The following is a 23,710-nucleotide window of genomic DNA, read 5'->3' as shown; positions in this document are numbered from 1 at the left end:
TACAGTGTGGTATTTCGCCAATGCTTCAATTTCTAACTGGTTTACAGGGTTTTCCATAAAAGCCGGTCGTCAGCCAATTTGACCGGCTACTTTGATCATTTGGCCGCCTACACCAATCCAGTTCCGTAATAATGTTCTGTACACGAATACACGTACACGGCAGGCCAGCCTCCTACTTACACTACACAGCCTACTACTAGCAAAATTATGAAAAACCCTGGGTGTAAGTTTTACCAAGGTGTGCGACAAGGAAGCAATATTTCTCCTTGACTTTATACAATTTTATCGATGACTTACCGGATGAATTATTACACTACTTGTTACTAATTCATGTTTCCTTTCCGACACAAACTAATGACATTGCCCTTCACTCTCTTTGTAAACATGGCTTGGGCACTCTATTGGCATTTACTACAAAAAACAGTTGTAAGTGTCGCTTCAATTACAACTCTTTCAAATCAACCGTATTTATTTTTAATGAAAGCAAAAGTGTCTATTGGAAGATCACGCCAAGCTTGAATCTCGGTCAGGGAGCTGTCACTGATACATGTCGGTATCTTTTGGAACAAGTTCAAACCAGGTTGTCCAGATGACATTAAGTTTGTTCACAATCTCCTTTGTGATCAATGCTTTGCTTTGTTTCATTGTTTTGGCACTGGAATGTGAAAACCCTTGTCAGATGTTAAGTTGTAATTGAAATAACCCCTTTAGTTGTGAGCTCAGAATCTCACTGTCTGAAACTAGATGGAATTGCATTGAAAGGGTATTAAGTTGTAATTGAAATAACCCCTTTAGTTATGAGCTCAGAATCTCACTGTCTGAAACTAGATGGAATTGCATTGAAAGGGTATTAAGTTGTAATAGAAATAACCCCTTTGGTTGTGAGCTCAGAATCTCACTGTCTGAAACTAGATGGAATTGCATTGAAAGGGTATTAAGTTGTAATTTAAAAAACCCTTTAGTTGTGAACTCTGGAACTCTCTGAAACTAGATGGAATTGCATTGAAAGGGATCATCGCTTATACAGGTTTTTTCCACTGCGATCAGAAGTTGCATTCGATATGATAAAACTTGGATCTCTGCGTCTGAACATTGATTTAACGAAGTCTGTTCTTCTCTACTCTGTGAAGAACAGATGTACGTTTTACTGTAAAGAAGCTGTTTTTATTGTGATTTTTTTTTCATGTAGATATTGACATTCGTAATAACGGTGATCAAACGCTGTCCTCGTGACTTGTCAAAATGGGTTGGTACAGGTGTGTAATTATCTCTGGGCACCGTTTTTTTCCCAATATTCTGTCAGTGCACTCATCCCTATGAAAACTACATCGACGGCATCATGCTGGCGACTACAAAATGGACTGTAAACGCTTGTAAGGTATAGAATATCACCAACCTTTCTGAACTTGTATATAGTCGATAAGGTGAACGGAACATCGCCCTGCTGAACGGTGTCGCCAGAACACTGATGGTCGTCTATGAGACAATACCCAGAGACTAGAGGAGTCGCGGAGATGGAATACCTGTCAACCAACCAACCGTCCTGGTAAACGGCAGCGCCAGAACACTGACGTTCGTCGACGAGACGATACTCAGAGACGAGAGGAGTTGTGGAGACAGAAAACCTGTCAACCAACCAACCGCCCTGGTAAACGGCGGCGCCAGAACACTGACATTCGTCGATGAGACGATACCCAGAGACGAGAGGAGTCATGGAGATGGAATACCTGTCAACCAACCAACCGTCCTGGTAAACGGCAGCGCCAGAACACTGACGTTCGTCGACGAGACGATACCCAGAGACGAGAGGAGTCGTGGAGACAGAAAACCTGTCAACCAACTAACCGTCCTGGTAAACGGCAGCGCAACCTTCACATGTCCTGTTACTTATAAGTGTGAGGTGACACAACCTTCACATTTCCTGTTATTTATAAGTGTGAGGTGACACAACCTTCACATGTCCTGTTATTTATAAGTGTGAGGTGACACAACCTTCACATTTCCTGTTATTTATAAGTCTGATGTGACACAACTTTCACATGTCGGTTATTTATAAGTCTGAGGTGACACAACCTTCACATTTCCTGTTATTTATAAGTGTGAGGTGACACAACTTTCACATGTCGGTTATTTATAAGTCTGAGGTGACACAACCTTCACATTTCCTGTTATTTATAAGTGTGAGGTGACACAACCTTCACATGTCCTGTTATTTATAAGTGTGAGGTGACACAACCTTCACATTTCCTGTTATTTATAAGTGTGAGGTGACACAACCTTCACATGTCCTGTTATTTATAAGTGTGAGGTGACACAACCTTCACATGTCCTGTTATTTATAAGTGTGAGGTGACACAACCTTCACAAGTCCTGTTATTTATAAGTCTGATGTGACACAACCTTCACATGTCCTGTTATTTATAAGTTTGATGTGACACAACCTTCACATGTCCTGTTATTTATAAGTGTGAGGTGACCCAACCTTCACATTTCCTGTTATTTATAAGTGTGAGGTGACACAACCTCCACATGTCCTGTTATTTATAAGTGTGAGGTGACACAACCTTCACATGTCCTGTTATTTATAAGTGTGAGGTGACACAACCTTCATATTTCCTGTTATTTATAAGTGTGAGGTGACACAACCTCCACATGTCCTGTTATTTATAAGTGTGAGGTGACACAACCTTCATATTTCCTGTTATTTATAAGTGTGAGGTGACACAACCTCCACATGTCCTGTTATTTATAAGTGTGAGGTGACACAACCTTCACATGTCCTGTTATTTATAAGTCTGAGGTGACACAACCTTCACATTTCCTGTTATTTATAAGTGTGAGGTGACACAACTTTCACATGTCGGTTATTTATAAGTGTGAGGTGACACAACCTTCACATTTCCTGTTATTTATAAGTGTGAGGTGACACAACTTTCACATGTCGGTTATTTATAAGTGTGAGGTGACACAACCTTCACATGTCCTGTTATTTATAAGTGTGAGGTGACACAACCTTCACATGTCCTGTTATTTATAAGTCTGAGGTGACACAACCTTCACATGTCGGTTATTTATAAGTCTGAGTTGACACAACCTTCACATGTCTTGTTATTTATAAGTCTGAGGTGACACAACCTTCACATTTCCTGTTATTTATAAGTGTGAGGTGACACAACCTTCACATTTCCTGTTATTTATAAGTCTGAGGTGACACAACCTTCACATGTCCTGTTATTTATAAGTCTGAGTTGACACAACCTTCACATGTCCTTGTTATTTATAAGTCTGAGGTGACACAACCTTCACATCTCCTGTTATTTATAAGTGTGAGGTGACACAACCTTCACATCTCCTGTTATTTATAAGTCTGAGGTGACACAACCTTCACATTTCCTGTTATTTATAAGTGTGAGGTGACACAACCTTCACATGCCGGTTATTTATAAGTCTGATGTGACACAACTTTCACATGTCCTGTTATTTATAAGTGTGAGGTGACACAACCTTCACATTTCCTGTTATTTATAAGTGTGAGGTGACACAACCTTCACATGTCCTGTTATTTATAAGTCTGATGTGACACAACCTTCACATGTCCTGTTATTTATAAGTGTGAGGTGACACAACCTTCACATTTCCTGTTATTTATAAGTGTGAGGTGACACAACCTTCACATGTCCTGTTATTTATAAGTGTGAGGTGACACAACCTTCACATTTCCTGTTATTTATAAGTGTGAGGTGACACAACTTTCACATGTCCTTGTTATTTATAAGTCTGAGGTGACACAACCTTCACATGCCGGTTATTTATAAATCTGAGGTGACACAACCTTCACATGTCCTGTTATTTATAAGTGTGAGGTGACACAACCTTCACATTTCCTGTTATTTATAAGTGTGAGGTGACACAACCTTCACATGTCCTGTTATTTATAAGTGTGAGGTGACACAACCTTCACATTTCCTGTTATTTATAAGTGTGAGGTGACACAACCTTCACATGTCCTGTTATTTATAAGTGTGAGGTGACACAACCTTCACATTTCCTGTTATTTATAAGTGTGAGGTGACACAACTTTCACATGTCGGTTATTTATAAGTGTGAGGTGACACAACCTTCACATTTCCTGTTATTTATAAGTCTGAGGTGACACAACTTTCACATGTCGGTTATTTATAAGTCTGAGGTGACAACCTTTACATGTCCTGTTATTTATAAGTTTGGGGTCACAACCTTCACATGTTCCGATTTCAGTGACATAAATTTTGAAAGCAGAATATGATTTGATCTTCCAGAGTTACTGCCCTTTGTTTCAATCTGTCAGAAGATACAGAAATGCATGTGACAAACGATTCGAGTCGAGAAAGTTAAGCAGTAGATTAAAAAATATTGACCAATCAGGTATGGTTTTTAGACCTTCCATGTTGTGTATTTACCATATTTGCCTTTTGTTTAAAAGCATGAGGTGTGCATATAATTCATATGTAGAATATGATTGTACCTGTGTACTATCTCAAACATTTACCTTTTTGCACAAACAAACAAATATGACATTTGCAAAAAGTAATTTAATTTCTGGTAGTTTTATGCATATTGAATTCAGACATGAGTTATCACAATCTCCATAGAAATAACATAAACATATTCCGAAAATGTTCGTGTGTGGAGTCATTTTCATTCAAAATGCAATTTGAAAATATTTTAAGATAATTAAACTCAGTATCTAGAGAATTATCACAGTCAAATTCACAGAAAAAACACAATAAATAAGGACCATTTCAGTGATATAAACCATTTGGGATTCAGAGTTTGTCAGCAGAACAATTCACACCATTCCATACGAAACACTCCCTTTTCTCAACACCCTTATGTAGTCTCCAATACTTCACAAGGATTTTTTTAATCTGTGAAATGTTATCGGAAATAAATTTTCACTTGAATAGCCCTTAGTTATATAACATTAACAGGACGGAATTTTTTAAAAATTATATAAATATATTGATAATTATAAATATCATTAAATTTGTTTAATAGATATATATATACGATTTTTTATAATTATAAAAGGAGTTTTTTCTGTCGAAGTATTTGTATATGACGGACGGCATTGAGAACATCACAATATCTTAATAAATCTTAAACATCATTATATATAATTCATAATTTAGATTCTGTTACGAATATACGAAAAATGATGAAGTTCACTATTCCATTCCATGTAATTCCAGAGTTATGATCAACACTGCCTGTAATGATTTTCAGACTAATATGTCAATGTTGTATATAGAATAGAAAATAGTATCTTAACCAGAGTTCTTTAGAAAATGTTTCGACATAAATTTGTTAAAAAAAAAAAAAAAGAAGAAGACCAAGAAAAAATCACAAAGTGAGTGGCGGTTTGTCTTCACTACATAAAACATCTTCAAACACGTCCTCCATTCTCTGCAAAGTGTCCGCCATGATAAGTGTTGTCTGCAAAAAAAAAACAAAAAAAATGATGAAAATTTGAAAAACAAACAACCGGAAATCACCTTTATATGTATGACAATGCAATGACTTATACTTTGGAATATTTTCTTCAGGTTGGTAATGTCAGTAGAATTAAGGTTCTTATAACACAATAAATGAAAGTAAAATAGACAAAAAAATACCTAACTGTAAAATAAACAAAAACACCTGAGTGTAAAATCTGAGTGTAAAATAAACAAAAATACCTGATTGTAAAATAAACAAAAATACCTGAGTGTAAAATAAACAAAAATACCTGAGTGTAAAATAAACAAAAATACCTGAGTGTAAAATCTGAGTGTAAAATAAACAAAAATACCTGAGTGTAAAATAAACAAAAATACCTGAGTGTAAAATAAACAAAAACACCTGAGTGTAAAATAAACAAAAATACCTGAGTGTAAAATAAACAAAAATACCTGATGTAAAATAAACAAAAATACCTGAGTGTAAAATAAACAAAAATGCCTGAGTGTAAAATAAACAAAAATACCTGAGTGTAAAATAAACAAAAATGCCTGAGTGTAAAATCTGAGTGTAAGATAAGCAAAAATACCTAAGTGTAAAATAAACAAAAATACCTGAGTGTAAAGTTTCTCCTTGTATTTACGATATAACACTGGATCAGCATCAGGTATGGGGCTGTGGGGTGCACTGGTGGGTGTAGTCATTGTTCGTTCCCGACTCTCTGCCATTATAGAGCCCGGCCCAGGGGTAGCAGAGGGACCCCTACTGGGGGTTTTCTTGGGGGGAGGTTGTGGTGTCTTCCCTTTGGGCTCTGCCTTAGCAGCCTGAAAAAGAATTGGTATCCAAGTTTCAATGTCTGTCAAATGATATATTTTTTTCAAGTTTCTTGTGAGAAAATTGTTTGACTTGTATTTTTGCTTAGTTCTTGAACAATTCTGTCTGTGACCCTTATTCAACTTCACAGCTTTGTAACATTGAACCACTGTTAAAATTCCTCTTACATCTTTACCCATTGGTCTCACACAACTTCACCCTTGCCCTCTCACATCTTCACCCTTCACCACTTACCTCTTCACCCTTGACCACTTACCTCTTCACCCTTGACCTCTTACCTCTTTACCCTTGACCTCTCACATCTTCACCCTTCACCACTTACCTCTTCACCCTTGACCACTTACCTCTTCACACTTGACCATTTACCTCTTCACCCTTGACCACTTACCTCTTCAGCCTTGACCACTTACCTCTTCATCCTTGACCTCTCACATCTTCATCCTTGACCACTTACCTCTTTACTCTTGACCACTTACTTCTTCAGACTTGACCACTTACCTCTTCACCCTTGACCTCTCACAGCTTCACTCTTGATCACTTACCTCTTCACTCTTGACCACTTACCTCTTCATCCTTGACCACTTATCTCTTTACCCTTCACCACTTACCTCTTCACCACTTACATCTTCACCCTTGACCACTCACCTCTTCACCCTTGACCTCTCACAGCTTCACCCTTGACCACTTACCTCTTCACTCTTGACCACTTACCTCTTCACCCTTGACCACTTACCTCTTCACCCTTGACCTCTCACAGCTTCACCCTTCACAACTTACCTCTTCACTCTTGACCACTTACCTCTTCACCCTTGACCACTTATCTCTTTACCCTTGACCTCTTCACCCTTGACCTCTTCACCCTTGAACACTTATCTCTTTACCCTTCACCCCTGACCTCCTCACCCTTGACCACTTACCTCTTTACCCTTGGCCCCCTTCTCATCCTTTTTGGCCGGTGCTTTGCCTCCCTTCTCTGGTGGAGCCTTCACTTTGTTTTCTGCCTTGGATTTGCTCCTTGAATCGCCTACAAAAAAAAACAAACGTTTTTTGAGTAATTTCTGTTTAGGTAGACAATTTACCAATCTATATTGGTATGATAGTAACTATGTTTATGAGACAAACTTCTCACCAGGTTTGAAAGTACATTCAGTAGATAATGTTTCCTTGCTGTGACCTTGATGTCTTTTAAGGCTCACTAAGATGCTTTGCCAGCTATTTGATAAATGAATCACAGATAAGTAACACATTTTACTGTCATACTTTGATTTATCAGTTTTTCTTGTTTTCTCTTTAGAATTCACTTCAGGACAGGATGTAACACTCACTACCAAATCAGAGATTGCTAAATTTGTTTTGATAGTAAGATAGCCATATTTTTTGTACACTGTTATAAGCTATTCACTAGGATGAACACCAGAAACAGCTTCATCCTACAAAATGGGAATTATTGTCAGGGTCAGAGCCCTAGGTACGGCAACTGTACTTACATAACCTCACACAGGAAGCTTCTCATTCACTTGGATTCAAGTTACCATAAGTGACCTTGAACTTTGACCTATCATACACTTAACAACTATATTGGTTTTTTTTTTATCATGAAGTGAAACTAGAAAACATCTTAAATAAATGTGCCTCTATTTCTATGCAATCCATAATCTGATCAGCTGAAGAATTTGGTGTTGTGATGCAAAGGGGTAAATTTGTCTTTTTTGGAACGGGACGTCACAGCTGGACACAACAAGACAATAAAGAAATGAACGGAAGGACAAACGAAAGGAGAGACAGATGGATAGATGGACGGACAGACATAAGATGACAAGGGTATGATGATAATATCAATCATGCTGACAACAGCTCTACTTGGATGTACACACAGATGAGCACTTTAAAGAATGGATGGCAAAGGTACAGACTGTACTGTACTTGGACCAGACAGACAGGATGAAACAAACTTTATCTAAAACCCCCAGAAAAGGGACCAAAATGCTTGAATCACCTTTATATATCTGTATCTTTGGAGTAAGCAGAGGATGCATCAATGACAACAGTACTGAAAGTATTTGAATCACTATTGTTTTTTACATAAGTTTGATGTAATCACTATTGCTTTTTACATAAGTTTGATGTAATCACTATTGGTTTTTACATAAGTTTGATGTAATCACTATTGGTTTTTACATAACTTTGATGTAATCACTATTGGTTTTTACATAAGTTTGATGTAATCACTATTGTTTTTTTACATAAGTTTGATGTAATCACTATTGTTTTTTTACATAAGTTTGATGTAATCACTATTGGTTTTTACATAAGTTTGATGTAATCACTATTGGTTTTTACATAAGTTTGATGTAATCACTATTGGTTTTTACATAACTTTGATGTAATCACTATTGTTTTTTACATAACTTTGATGTAATCACTATTGGTTTTTACATAACTTTGATGTAATCACTATTGTTTTTTTTACATAAGTTTGATGTAATCACTATTGGTTTTTACATAAGTTTGATGTAATCACTATTGTTTTTTACATAACTTTGATGTAATCACTATTGTTTTTTTACATAAGTTTGATGTAAAAATGGCTCTTTACATGTAAATCCACAGCTATTTGTGGCATATATCATAGAGACGTAACTTATATGAATTCATGCAGTTAGACAACTGTTTTGGTTTTAAAAGACTTACATACATTTTCATTAAATTTACCTCTCCCTTAACTAACAATACTACATCAGAGTGATGTATTTGAATCATCTGAATATACTAATACTATACAAATCTTTGATTTTTTTGTCATCTTTAAAAACTCTGAAACAAAAAACATGCAACATTTCTACAGTCTAGCAACATTGATCTTAGTATTTTCATATCGTATTGCAGTAGTCAGATCATTTAACAACCACTAAAATAAGAAAATCTTACAGAAGAATTACCATTCTAAGGGCAATAACTCTACTTAACAACAGTATCAGTGAAAGTGAACAATGCTCCATGAAAACAATGTTCTTGGACTCAAAATTTTAACAATGGGCAATAACTCTGTTAATGTGCAAGTTTCAGGCACTGAGTTTGGTAAATTGCACAACCTCTTAGTATCACAAATGTATACACCCAGTTTTATTTTCCAGGTTTAAATGAATGCCAAGTTATTCTCTGGACAAGAAATTTTAACAAAGGGCAATAACTCTGTAATTGAGAGGTTGCAGGCCTGAATTTGCTTTAGTATGACCAAAGTATACACTAAATTTCTTAGTCCTTGCTTTACTGTGGGCAAAATTATGCAGACAGAATGACAGACAGACGGACGGACGAAGTGGGAACTATATGCTACCCTGAAAATTTTCAGGAAGCAAAATAACACAGATAAACATATAATACCAAATAATGTATTACTAACATATTTAAATAAGTATACATTATATATACTGCCTAAACTGCAATTGCATTGCCACATCTAATTTTCATATTCCATCCATTTCAAGTAAATCTATAAAGTTATAAATACATCCACCATTGTATCAAACTGTGCCTCATCTACCCTCACTTAGTGCTTTGTTGAAGGTAAAACATAGCTTGGCAAACATTTTACAGCTTAGAGTACACCCACAAAGGGAGACGATTCTACAGTTAGACATTCACAGAAACATGCCACCTATTTATTATAGAGAAAATTAATTCACCCATCCACCAGTCAAAGAGACTAGGAAAGAAACATGCTCTAAAAGATTGACTTTTTATAGTCCAAATGAACAGAAATGAGAGAGGAAATATCTACAAAACCAGAAAGGGGAGATAACTAGTGCCATGCAAACCTAGCCTTGTACCTTCAATTGGATTGGTGAGGTGGGATGATGACCTCTCTGTCAAAGCTGTTTGGGTTTAATATTAAAGAATAGCACAATCATATTTCAGACAATATTATTACTGTGAACAGTTGATTTTCAGATGAAATACATAAAACATGGATTCGTCATATCATCTTAAAATTTAGGACTAAAATCGGCCATATTTTAACAACATGATGATAAATACAAATTTCATGGAGAATCTCAAGAAAATTGCCATTGTGTAAAATTCAGAAAAATCATGCTTAGATGTCCTACCTAGCTACTGTATGTCAGTCTGGATATCAAACACATTATATTTTTTTTTCAGTGACAATATATGATTAGTAAGGATAAACATTGTGTTTTGTAATAGGTCGAGAATTATTCCTTGTTACATTATAACAAGAAAAATAAATAGTTGTGACATCATATACCAGGGTAGATAGGGAAAACTTCACTCAGAAAGTGTGAATTTACTGGAACAGGATAAAAATTCCTACAGATAAAACAGATTACATGCCTTCCTGAAGAAACTGGTAAGTGATATATAAAATGTATATTATTGGTTAATTATATCAGCAGTGCATACGATCAAGGGGAAAATGTGAGAGTATTCAGACTGAGGTGGACCACAGTCTTCCTTACCTGTTAACGATTCTTTTATAGGTAAGACTCTCCAGGTAATATACCAAAACGCCCTTACCTGTTAACAATTCTTTTATAGGTAACACTCTCCAGGTAACATACCAAGTCTCCCTTACCTGTTAACAATTCTTTTATAGGTAACACTCTCCAGGTAACATACCAAGTCTCCCTTACCTGTTAACGATTTTTCAACAGGTAAGACTCTCTAGGTAACATACCAAGTCTCCCTTAACTGTTAACAATTTTTTTAACAGGTAAGACTCTCCAGGTAACATACCAAGTCTCCCTTACTTGTTAACAATTCTTTTAAAGGTAAGACTCTCCAGGTAACATACCAAGTCTCCCTTACCTGTTAACAATTCTTTTATAGGTAAGACTCTCCAGGTAACATACCAAGTCTCCCTTACCTGTTAACGATTTTTCAACAGGTAAGACTCTCCAGGTAACATACCAAGTCTCCCTTACCTGTTAACGATTTTTTTAACAGGTAAGACTCTCCAGGTAACATACCAAGTCTCCCTTACCTGTTAACAATTCTTTTACAGGTAAGTCTCTCTAGGTAACATACCAAGTCTTCCTTACCTGTTAACGATTTTTCAACAGGTAAGACTCTCTAGGTAACATACCAAGTCTCCCTTAACTGTTAACGATTTTTTTAACAGGTAACACTCTCCAGGTAACATACCAAGTCTCCCTTACTTGTTAACAATTCTTTTAAAGGTAACACTCTCCAGGTAACATACCAAGTCTTCCTTACCTGTTAACGATTCTTTTACAGGTAAGACTCTCCAGGTAATATACCAAGTCTCCCTTACCTGTTAACGATTTTTTTACAGGTAAGACTCTCCAGGTAACATACCAAGTCTTCCTTACCTGTTAACGATTCTTTTACAGGTAAGACTCTCCAGGTAATATACCAAGTCTCCCTTACCTTTTAACGATTCTTTTACAGGTAAGTCTCTCTAGGTAACATACCAAGTCTCCCTTACCAGTTAACGATTCCTTTACAGGTAAGACTCTCCAGGTAACATACCAAGTCTCCCTTACCTTTTAACGATTTTTCAACAGGTAAGACTCTCCAGGTAATATATCATGTCTCCCTTAACTGTTAACGATTTTTTTTACAGGTAAGACTATTACACAGCTATTCCTGTACAGCTCCCTAGTTCATCCCTATTAATCTCCCCTGCTCTGTCCCTAAAGTAAGACTTACTAAGATCCTCAGGTAGGACAATCAGTTCCCGTTCAGGTAGACCCATCACATGCCTTATCTGCATAGATTGACCGACCATCTTGTCTACAGCCTCCAGAAGAAGTTGATACCTGTCATGCAAATATAAAGAATAATGCTTTATCTGTTAAATACTGACATAAATTAATCTTAGCTGAAATGCTGTTACTAAACTTTGAAATATCATTAAGACATCAATAGTCCCCTCCTACACCAACAAGAATGTAATGTGTAAATTTTTGTTTTTTTTTATTTTGCTGGGTTAATCATTCCCTTGTTGTGGCTGATGCCTACCTCACTGAACAACATACAGGAGGTCTGTCCCATGCCATCAAGGACAACTAGGGTAAAGTGCCTAGTCCAGTGATACAATAGACCTCAGTGTCTTATTGTATCTCAAATTTTCACCTACATCAACCCACACCTTAAAAAACTGAGTTTGTACCTTACTTACTCAGAAGATGATGTTATGATACTAACAGAAACAAATATGAAATAAACCTGAAGATATCTGAAACTGATTGAGAACAAGTCTGCAAGAGATTGACGTAAGTAACAGTATCTGCCCACCACTCTCCCTCATCCCCCTTTAAAACGGAGGGAGCGTCATAACATTAAATGGCATTCGCAGCTTTTGCAATGATACAGCAGCATCTCTCATTGAGAAGTTGACAACGAAAAATGTAAACAAAGACAATAGAGTTACATCAACACAGTGGATGAAGACACCAACTTTTTTTTAAAAGTTTCAGGTTAAATCTAATAACTTGATGGAGAGGGGGTTGTAAATGCATTAGATCTGTAAGCTGAAAAATCCATATCAGAGTATTGAGATTTTAAATTTTAGACTTTGATTTTTTTTAATTATTCATTTATTTATTTTGTTGTTTTTTGATTTGTTTTTTTTTCTATCGCAATATATTTTAAGATCTGTAGAGTCTATGTTTTCTGTGTTTTAAAGTATTGTTAAGCATATTCGTCTCCACAAAATTGTTGGAAATGGTCAAATATCATAATGTACATTGTATATCATAATTATTGTCATTTATTAAAGCATGAAAGTGATAAATACTGTAAAGAAACACCTGTAAAGGTTTTTTTTAAGAACTTGTAATACTATGTAAGATATCAATAATGATTTTTCCGCCCACAGACCCAAATTAAAGGTCTAGTTTGGGTAATCTCCAGTTTCAATACGACTGGCTTCACCATACCAAATATGGCCATACCACTTACCCAACTTTGTATAGATTTTTCTTGAGGGGGATGTGTGGAGTGTAAGCCATCTTGGAAACACTGGTATTAAGCTGGTGAAGGAAATTTTCCTTTCTTTCGTCGTCTTCATCCATGTCTAACAGGTCCTAAAATGGTACATGATTTAATCGTGTTAACCAAATGCTACCATTTCAATGCATTGTTTAGAGGCGCTCAACAAACAAATAATTAAACAGGCATGGCAGCATTGTATATTAGACTTGTCTGAAGGCAATCTGCTGAAAATTAGTCAAATAAAGCAGTACTGCATTATCTTTTTCGAGGCAATCTACAATTGACCATATAAGGCAGCACTGCATTATCTCCAATGAGGCGATTTTTTAATTGACCATATAAGGCAATAATGCATTATCTCCTTTGGGGCAATCTACAATTGACCATATAAGGCAGCACTGCATTATCTCCAATGAGGCGATTTTTTAATTGACCATATAAGGCAATAGTGCATTATCTCCTTTGAGACAATCTACAATTGACCATATAAGGCAGCACTGCATTATCTCCAATGAGGCGATTTTTTTTAATTGACCATATAAGGCAATAGTGCATTATCTCCTTTGAGACAATCTACAATTGAAATTATAAGACAGCACTGCATTATCTCCAATGAAGCAATTTTTAATCGACCATATTAGGCAGTACTGCATTATCTCTTTTGAGGCAATCTACAATTGACCATATAAGGCAGCACTGCATCATTTATTTCAAGACAATCTAAGTCTGATTTAAGGCCAGACACAAGACCCTATACAGTAAAGTGTTACCTCCTTCAGGTACTCAACCGACAGGTCCCAGATACGTCCCTCTCTCTCCTCCTCAGGTACCATCTCTAGGTGAATCTGCTTCAGCTGCTGCACCAAGGCAAAGTTGTAGTGGAGCTGTAACAATAAGTCATATTTAAGTGTAGATTCGTTACAGCATTTGACATCACAATTAAAAGAAAGAGAACTTTCATCCATTCGTCATAAATGTGTTATTGAATGGAGAACATTAAAGAAATGAGTTTTATATCACTGACAACAGTTAAGATAGGAGATAAAGTGAACATTTTCAATGACAACAGAACTAAAATGTGAATATTTTCAGACAACAGAATTAGAATATGAGATAAAGTGCATATTTTCACTGACAACAGAATAAGAATATGAGATAAATTGCATATTTTCACTGACCACAGAATAAGAATATGAGATAAAGTGCATATTTTCAATGACAACAGAATTAGAATATAAGATGAAGAGAATATTTTCAATGACACAGAATTAAGATATGAGATTGTGTGAATATACCTTGGGGTTGTTTCGTGCAAATATTTCCTCTTCTGTAATATAATTGTCGACGGGAGAACTTGGTCGGTCTGGAGTTTTGATACCACTGATGATGTCAAACATAACTTGTCTCACCATTTGTTCTGCCTGTTTCTTCTGTAGTTCTCTCTAAAAAATATCAAAAATCAAGAAAAACACTTTTATTTTCACTTATAATTTTTTTTTTAATTTTTAAGAAGAACTCTGTGGAAATACAAATATTTCCTACAACTTCAACTTCAAACCTAAAAGTTCCAAAACATTGCACTGACGTACATAGTGTATGAGATGAAGGAGTTGACTACAATTTTTGGCTGTGCTTTAATCCTATTTACACTAAGATAGAAAATTGTGTGACAAAATGGTAAACAGATTAAAGAAAAAAACATATACAAGATAGTAACAATGTACTGTTGTCAATTCAACTACCCATTGTTTAACACTTGGTTGAAAATATGTCAACTATTTTGAAATTTTTCCTATCAGTGATATGATTTTGCTGTGTGGAATGATCTGTAAGCACCAATCTATTGATCTGGTAGTGACAATACTTTTGCTCTGATCTTCTTGGTGTTCTGCATGTTTTTGATATTTATTAAGTCGGATCATCATAATGAACAAAAACATGCTCAATGTATCTGCAATTACAGATCATTTCAAAGTAGAAAAATCATATCAAACTTCTGTTCTACACAAAATATTGAAGTATTTCTGGAAAAAATAGAGTGACACCTTACACTATGTTAAATGGAATCAAATTTAAACAGGATATCTCACCTCCAGTTCCTCGCGTTCCTTTAAGAACTTATCCTCCTGCAGGGCGATACCACGGAGAGTGATAATGAGGGCGGCGCCACCACACAGAGTCGGACGTGTTTCAAACCTCCATTGCTCATGGAAAACTCCTGCACTGGGCGATTTAAACACGAATGGAAATTTCATAGTTTCTCCGGGCAGAATCACACCTGTCACAGAAAAGACATAATTTCCTTGTATTCAAAGATCTAAAGCATTTGAAAATAACATCAGGTGCAGATGATTACTTTATACAGGGTTAGACAAGATGAAATGAACAGTACTGATGAGTTTCAATTAAGTGGTCTTCAAATAGAGATGAAATTTCAAATAAATTGAAGAAGAATTTGAAAACAAAATTAGATAAAAAGATGAAGAGTAAAACCAGAGGTAATCTCAGAATGGAGGCATTCTCTTAACAAAGAAAATTTCTTCATATTGTAAAATTTGTCATTTCCAAAACAAAGATATATTTAGTTTAGAGATGGAACTTAATCCTACCACTGCTGTTGTTGAAGTAGAATCGCTGGACATTTTGATGAACCAGGTCAAATGGATTATCCTTTGGCACTTTCTGGTAAAAAAATTAAAAAATAAAATGTTCATCCTTTCCCAAATACATTTAAAAAGGTTTCTTTTTATCAACTATTTTAGGGCTACCTACTGATTAACAAGACCCCAATGGATTTTTGTGTGAATTTTGTATTTCATATATCTTGATGATAAATGATAAAATCTTATTTTCCAGACCTCAAAAAAAAAAAGTCATCGCAAAAACAAATAAGAAAAATAGTTCTTATACAGAAATAAGAAATGTAAATAGTGGAATATTATTTATATCTAATATAAATTTCATCAAACAAGACAATAGCATTTTCATCACACTTCTTTTCTTTAATCTGTACTTTCTTGGTCAATAATTTACTTGTGTTGATTCTGATATTGAACATTACACATAAAATGAGATGGTCTACCTTCCAATCATAGTACACGGCTGTGGTTCCGTCATTGACAATGTACAGATAGGATGTCACTCTGTCCTTGGCAAAGGCTTCAAACGTGACACGGGCCTCAATCCCAACCTGTTCCTGGAAGCTGTAGCCATCGCCAGTCCAGCGGGCTGGCTGACCAGCAAAGTTGATGGATGGTCCAAAGATTGGTTCAGGGTGGACATCTGGGTGGTCCTTAAGAGGATCTCTGGAGATATCCAATATTATGGTGAATTTTGGAAGATTTACCTCCCTTGAATTGTCTGTAAATCATCATTGCTATGATCTTGCTAATGTTTGAAAAAAAAATTATGATAAAATGTTTCTGATTATACCTACAGGGTATTCCATAAGAGCCAGTCGCCGGCCAATTTGACCGGCTACTTTGATCATTTGGCCGCCTACACCAATCCAGTTCCGTAATAATGTTCCGTACACGACTACACGTACACGGCAGGACAGCCTCCTACTTTCACTACACAGCCTACTACTAACAAAATTATGAAAAACCCTGACCAAGGAAGAACCTGCTTTGACTTGATCAACAAACTCTTTGTCTAATGTCTCATGTTGAGGCCAAAAGATGTTTAAATTTTCAGCTAATGTGTGGTGTCATTTACCCCGTAGTACAAAGAAAGTGTAACAAAAAAAGTATTGCTCAGTAGATTGAGAATCCCGTCCTCATGATATAAAACTCAATCTTAAAGATAGAACCACATCTAACCAGTATCAAATCAACACAGATGTATTCCTGTTCATTAAAAATTAAAAACAAATATTACCACATGTTAACAAATTTTCTTTCCTAACTACATACTTCAGTAATAAACAAACTGTGTAACAAGTTTGTGGCAATTTTTTATTACTTTCACAAAATCTGAGCCTGAATTGTTTCGAGATTTTTATTTCATTCTCAGTCTCACTAATGTAAGAAACTGAAGGAAAACAGTTTATGCGGAATTTTAGATCAATACATATTGCAGCATCACAAAAGAGCTAAACCATCCAAGCCAAAATGCTCATTGAAATAGTTATCAAAAAAATGTTGTCTTGAGTACTCTCTCCACAGAACCGGGAAAAATGCTCAGTCTAGCGAGCCTATTTACATCACATATTGTTTATAACACTTTGAATCTATCATATAGGATAAATTCTCTCCTATTTAACACAAACTTCTCAGATTCAAACACACAAGAAAATTTGAATTCCTTGACATCGACCGTCACTGTTATAGCTGTACATGTTATTTCAGGGAATCTGAAGATAAGGTAAACAGAATTGATAATAAAGTAACCAATGTTGATTGTGATAATCGGAGTTCATTGTCTATGTTTTAATTTGCGGCAATTTTTCTTTAGCATTCTGTTTCAATCACATCTGAAAGAAAGTTGGTGTAATAAACCCTCCCCCACAGTCTGAGGTAATGTGTTGACTCCTGGGTCCTGTAATAAACCCTCCCCCAGAGTCTGAGGTAATGTGTTGACTCCCGAGGTCCTGTAATAAACCCTCCCCCACAGTCTGAGGTAATGTGTTGACTCCTGAGGTCCTGTAATAAGCCCTCCCCCAGAGTCTGAGGTAATGTGTTGACTCCTGGGTCCTGTAATAAACCCTCCCCCACAGTCTGAGGTAATGTGTTGACTCCTGGGTCCTGTAATAAACCCTCCCCCAAGTCTGAGGTAATGTGTTGACTCCTGGGTCCTGTAATAAACCCTCCCCCACAGTCTGAGGTAATGTGTTGACTCCTGGGTCCGGTAATAAGCCCTCCCCCAGAGTCTGAGGTAATGTGTTGACTCCTGGGTCCTGTAATAAACCCTCCCCCACAGTCTGAGGTAATGTGTTGACTCCTGGGTCCTGTAATAAACCCTCCCCCAGAGTCTGAGGTAATGTGTTGACTCCTGGGTCCTGTAATAAGCCCTCCCCAGAGTCTGAGGTAATGTGTTGACTCCTGGGTCCTGTAATAAGCCCTCCCCCAGAGTCTGAGGTAATGTGTTGACTCCTGGGTCCTGTAATAAGCCCTCCCCCAGAGTCTGAGGTAATGTGTTGACTCCTGGGTCCTGTAATAAACCCTCCCCCAGAGTCTGAGGTAATGTGTTGACTCCTGGGTCCTGTAATAAGCCCTCCCCCAGAGTCTGAGGTAATGTGTTGACTCCTGGGTCCTGTAATAAACCCTCCCCCAGAGTCTGAGGTAATGTGTTGACTCCTGGGTCCTGTAATAAACCCTCCCCCAGAGTCTGAGGTAATGTGTTGACTCCTGGGTCCGGTAATAAGCCCTCCCCCAGAGTCTGAGGTAATGTGTTGACTCCTGGGGTCCTGTAATAAGCCCTACCTTGACTCAAAGTCTGAGGTAATGTGTTGACTCCTGGGGTCCTGTAATAAGCCCTCCCCTGACTCAAAGTCTGAGGTAATGTGTTGACTCCTGGGGTCCTGTAATAAGCCCTCCCCCAGAGTCTGAGGTAATGTGTTGACTCCTGGGGTCCTGTAATAAGCCCTACCTTGACTCAAAGTCTGAGGTAATGTGTTGACTCCTGGGGTCCTGTAATAAACCCTCCCCCAGAGTCTGAGGTAATGTGTTGACTCCTGGGTCCTGTAATAAGCCCTAATCAAAGTCTGAGGTAATGTGTTGACTCCTGGGGTCCTGTAATAAGCCCTACCTTGACTCAAAGTCTGAGGTAATGTGTTGACTCCTGGGGTCTTGTAATAAGCCCTACCTTGACTCAAAGTCTGAGGTAATGTGTTGACTCCTGGTGTCCTGTAATAAGCCCTCCCCCAGAGTCTGAGGTAATGTGTTGACTCCTGGGTCCTGTAATAAACCCTCCCCCAGAGTCTGAGGTAATGTGTTGACTCCTGGGTCCTGTAATAAGCCCTACCTTGACTCAGAGTCTGTGGTAATGTATTGACCCCTGTAGCCTTCCCCTCGGCTCTGAGGCCAATGCTGACTCCCCCAGGTCACAGTAAGATATACACTGATGTTATGTAAAAAACTTACAGATTCTCCTGGTTTTCATCATCTTCCTCAGGGAACTTCTCTAAGACATCTGTGAACTCGAGATCAGTCACTTCACGCTCAGGGCGAACATGTGGCTGGTTTGTCCCAACCACCTCAAGTCCATCAAATTCCTGCCACGACAAAAAAAGATGTGAATTTTGATATAAATGAAATTCTGAAATTGTAAGAATGTAAGAATGAAAACTTAATATCACCAGAGGGTTGAGGGGAGGGATTCAAGCAGGGAGGAGGGAGAGATAAGAAGAGAGAAAGGGAAGGAGAGGATGTAGGTTATTATCACTTACAGGTTGATAAGGATCAAGGAAAGGGAAGGAGGGAAGGTAAAGAAGGATAAAGGGAAAGAGGGAATGTAAAGAAGGATAAAGGGAAAGAGGGAAGGTAAGGAAGGAAAAAAGGAAGGACGGAAGAGGGAAGGTAAAGAAGGATAAAGGGAAGGAGGGAAGAGGGAAGGTAAGGAAGGAAAAAAGGAAGGACGGAAGAGGGAAGGTAAAGAAGGATAAAGGGAAGGAGGGAAGGTAAAGAAGGATAAAGGGAAAGAGGGAAGAGGGAAGGTAAGGAAGGAAAAAAGGAAGGACGGAAGAGGGAAGGTAAAGAAGGATAAAGGGAAAGAGCGAAGGTAAAGAAGGATAAAGGGAAGGACAGAAGAGGGAAGGTAAGGAAGGAAAAAATGAAGGAGAAGATGAAAGTTATGTACACTGACAGGTTGATGAGGATCGTATTAAGGGAAGGAGAGAAGATGAGGAAAGATAAAGACAGAGTAAGCCTAGTAAGACTTGTACAAAACAGATACCAATAAAAAACACCTTTTAATACAAATTTAGAATAAAATAATAGTATCTGTAACATACAGCCAGCTGTTCATCCCTCTTGGACTCAACAGTGATAAGGAGCACTTACAGAGCTGAAAAAGGCTACTAATGAGAATCAGAATATGTCACGATAAATGTGAAAACCCAGACTGGATAGATATATTTACCGGTTGATGAGGGTCAAGCTCGTCTATAATGGGTTGGAGCTGACTTTTTCTCTCTGACAGGTACTGGGCCTTGTGCCATGGGTAGTGGACAGGTGTCGTGTGAGTAGGGGACCAGTACCATCCCTTTTCACTTCTCACTCCCTGGGGAATTCCAATATGTTCTATGGGGCGTGGATAGCCTCTCTCTGACTGGGTCAAGGTCATACTAAAACAGTCCAAAGTCAAAGATTAAGCAATGACAAACAGGTTCCTATAACTATGAGGACCATGCTGTTGACTGTAGACTGAATGAGGTAAATTCAAATGTAAGATTTAAATATTGAAATCACCTGAATCTTTTGTGAAGAAAATATGGCAATTGCTTCATACTCATATTTTTTCCTGGCATCCAAGATAATTTCACTTTATTTATCAGTGCTTAACAACTCAGATATTATCTGTTGTCTAATCTGATATCTCATTTTTATAGTTACTCGGTAAGCACAATGTATTGATTTCATGTTTTAACCATGGATTACCTCCCTTGACCTTTCAGTAAATTATAGAAACAATTATTTTTAACTTTAATTTGTGTTAGATCACCCTACTTACTGTATACCAGTTACATCATCTCCAAATCTCTCTTGTTGCTTCCAGAACTCACTGCCAACTCGATCTATAATTCACAATTAAATTGTTAAAATCCTTTCAGATTGCTCCTGGTTGTTTAAAAGCTGGTTAGATATCGTCAACGATTTGTGAAAATTTTCAAATAAGAATTTAACATGGTCTCTCTCTTACATCTCAGACCAGGTTTTCAAAAAAATACCAATCATCTTTTAAAAATGGGATATTACACTACTTCAACGCGTACCGAAAATCGCTAATTTCACCTGTTTTTACACTAATCAGAATTTCATCTCACTATTTTGAAGCTTAGTGTACCTTCGATTACGAGATTAAAAAAAAGTTGATTATTTATGTCTAGTACACTGTAATTATCAGTGCAAATATTTTTCTCATTAGTAATTAGCCTGACAGATGTAAGGTAGCTATGTTGTGTCAGATATATACATATATAACATGTAAGGTATACAGATAGACAGTCACTGTGTATATATATTAGATTGAATGTAACATTGTTTGTGTAATTGTAAGAGGAATTAAAGAATGATGTTGCTGTTTAAAGAAGTATGTACATTTAACTTGAAAGTATGGACCATGTGATTGATGGGTGTTGAGAATGAGAGCCCTCCTGTGACAGTGTGAATGATGAGTGTGGAGAATGAGAGCCCTCATGTGACAGTGTGATTGATGGGTGTTGAGAATGAGAGCCCTCCTGTGACAGTGTGAATAATGTGTGTGGAGAATGACAGCCCTCCTGTGACAGTGTGAATGATGAGTGTGGAGAATGAGAGCCCTCCTGTGACAGTGTGAATAATGTGTGTGGAGAATGACAGCCCTCCTGTGACAGTGTGAATGATGAGTGTGGAGAATGAGAGCCCTCCTGTGACAGTGTGAATGATGAGTGTGGAGAATGAGAGTCCTCATGTGACAGTGTGAATGATGTGTGTGGAGAATGAGAGCCCTCCTGTGACAGTGTGAATGATGAGTGTGGAGAATGAGAGCCCTCCTGTGACAGTGTGAATGATGAGTGTGGAGAATGAGAGCCCTCCTGTGACAGTGTGAATAATGAGTGTGGAGAATGAGAGCCCTTCTGTGACAGTGTAAATGATGAGTGTGGAGAAGGAGAGCCCTCCTGTGACAGTGTGAATGATGAGTGTGGAGAATGAGAGCCCTCCTGTGACAGTGTGAATGATGAGTGTGGAGAATGACAGCCTCCATGTGAGAGGATCAATCTTGTAATTTAATAAATGTATCTAGGTCTTTGTCAAAAATTTTTTTTTTGAGTCCTGAAAAAAAAAAATACAAAAGAGAAAGAAAAGAAACTGAAGACAGAGACGGTATAGTAATCAAAATATACACTTTACTTATATTCTGTATGTCTATACTAACCTGATATTCTAGTCAACGGATATGAGCCGTACACACATACATTATCATTTAGTCCAGTAAAAGGGTTAATATATATGCATGAATACTTACAACCCTTCCCGTAGTCCAGGGCCGGAATGGTTCTGTCAATGATATATCTATCTTCTAGGATTTTACGGTAATTATCTGCAGCATTCATGGCTAAATCCTCCGGATTTTTCCGCAGAAGGCCTGAAAAAAAAAATGAAATTATGCTACAATAATTTCAAAATTTAAGCAAATGCAAAAAGTTAGATTTTGATTTTTTTTTTTTTCATTAGAAAAATGACTAAAGCAAAATATTCTTGGTTGTCATAAGGTGGTATCACTGTGTTAAAAGCTAGACACTAATCTCAGAGATCACGATAATGTTTTTAATACTGAAGGCAGAAATTGTAAACTAGTTGTGAATAAAACTCAGGGTTTTCCATAAGAGCCGGTTGCCGGCCAATTTGACTGGCTACTTTGATCATTTGGCCGCCTACACCAATCCAGTTCCGTAATAATGTTCCGTACACTACTACACGTACACGGCAGGCCAGCCTCCTACTTTCACTACACAGCCTACTACTAACAAAATTATGGAAAACCCTGAAAACTATTAATCTCAGAAAACAGTGGTAACTTAAATTATACATAGAATCAAAATTTTTTTGAATTCAAACAAATTTGTCTGACAATAGTGCATAGGAATAGAGAAAAGGGAGATAATGTGACAGAATGTTTAATCTTCTTTCCTGTAACCTGTTAGAAACATTACCAGATAAAGCATTGACATATTCTTGATGTTTTCAATGATTTACAATAGACCATATTTAAAATACATATAAATAACAGAATATGTATTGTGTTATACAAATTATTTTTTTCCCTCAAAAAGACAAAAACAAAATATTTTCAATTCTCCTTTTAACATGTACACTAAATACATTTGGAATTTCTTAGAATTTTTTATGTATGAAGTGAACTCTTTGTAAAAATCCTGAAAACTAGCAGCTAATAATTAAAAAATAATGAAGAAGTAACATATTGATTATTAATTCAGGGGAGACAATCCTCTTCCTTAATTTTGTTGGTACAAACAATGAATTTAGAAATTGAATAATTATTTTCAAGGGGAGATAACTGTTCCTGAGTTAATGAGAATTATTACTTGAGATGTATCCCTGTTGTTTTTTCCTTTCCCGCATTTTCTGCTGCCAGTTCTCTAGTGCTTTGCTTTCAGCGTGTATTGGGGTAACCCGTTTCTTTCGCTCATACTTCACGGTAGGAGTTGATGTTTGGAACCCTGGGTCTTTAGGGGCTGGTAGGTCCTAAACAAGGATTT

At 37.0% G+C, this 23,710-nt stretch overlaps 1 protein-coding gene across 1 annotated transcript in view; it reads right to left on the bottom strand.

Annotated features, from left to right (window-relative positions):
* Positions 1 to 5,087: 5,087 nt before the first annotated feature.
* LOC132552543 (MYCBP-associated protein-like) overlaps positions 5,088 to 23,710 on the bottom strand; it is a 30,551-nt gene continuing 11,928 nt past the window's right edge. Inside the window, exons 6-21 of the mRNA XM_060216722.1 lie at positions 23,537 to 23,696; positions 22,456 to 22,575; positions 20,962 to 21,025; positions 20,371 to 20,575; positions 19,374 to 19,504; positions 16,373 to 16,595; positions 15,900 to 15,972; positions 15,381 to 15,568; positions 14,586 to 14,732; positions 14,061 to 14,174; positions 13,258 to 13,382; positions 12,004 to 12,113; positions 10,143 to 10,187; positions 7,230 to 7,336; positions 6,093 to 6,302; positions 5,088 to 5,475 (exon numbers count right to left, since the gene is read on the bottom strand). Of these exons, the coding sequence (XP_060072705.1) occupies positions 5,383 to 5,475; positions 6,093 to 6,302; positions 7,230 to 7,336; positions 10,143 to 10,187; positions 12,004 to 12,113; positions 13,258 to 13,382; positions 14,061 to 14,174; positions 14,586 to 14,732; positions 15,381 to 15,568; positions 15,900 to 15,972; positions 16,373 to 16,595; positions 19,374 to 19,504; positions 20,371 to 20,575; positions 20,962 to 21,025; positions 22,456 to 22,575; positions 23,537 to 23,696 (2,115 nt within the window). The 3' untranslated portion in view covers positions 5,088 to 5,382. The remainder of the gene's footprint in view (positions 5,476 to 6,092; positions 6,303 to 7,229; positions 7,337 to 10,142; positions 10,188 to 12,003; positions 12,114 to 13,257; positions 13,383 to 14,060; positions 14,175 to 14,585; positions 14,733 to 15,380; positions 15,569 to 15,899; positions 15,973 to 16,372; positions 16,596 to 19,373; positions 19,505 to 20,370; positions 20,576 to 20,961; positions 21,026 to 22,455; positions 22,576 to 23,536; positions 23,697 to 23,710) is intronic.

The sequence above is a fragment of the Ylistrum balloti genome, unplaced genomic scaffold (genome assembly GCF_031769215.1).
Source record: "Ylistrum balloti isolate Yb309-2 unplaced genomic scaffold, AGI_CSIRO_Ybal_v1 Utg370254, whole genome shotgun sequence".
Lineage (NCBI taxonomy): Eukaryota > Metazoa > Mollusca > Bivalvia > Pectinida > Pectinidae > Ylistrum > Ylistrum balloti.
Note: the sequence above shows the minus strand (reverse complement) of the source record. Positions and strands in the feature narration are given on the sequence as shown.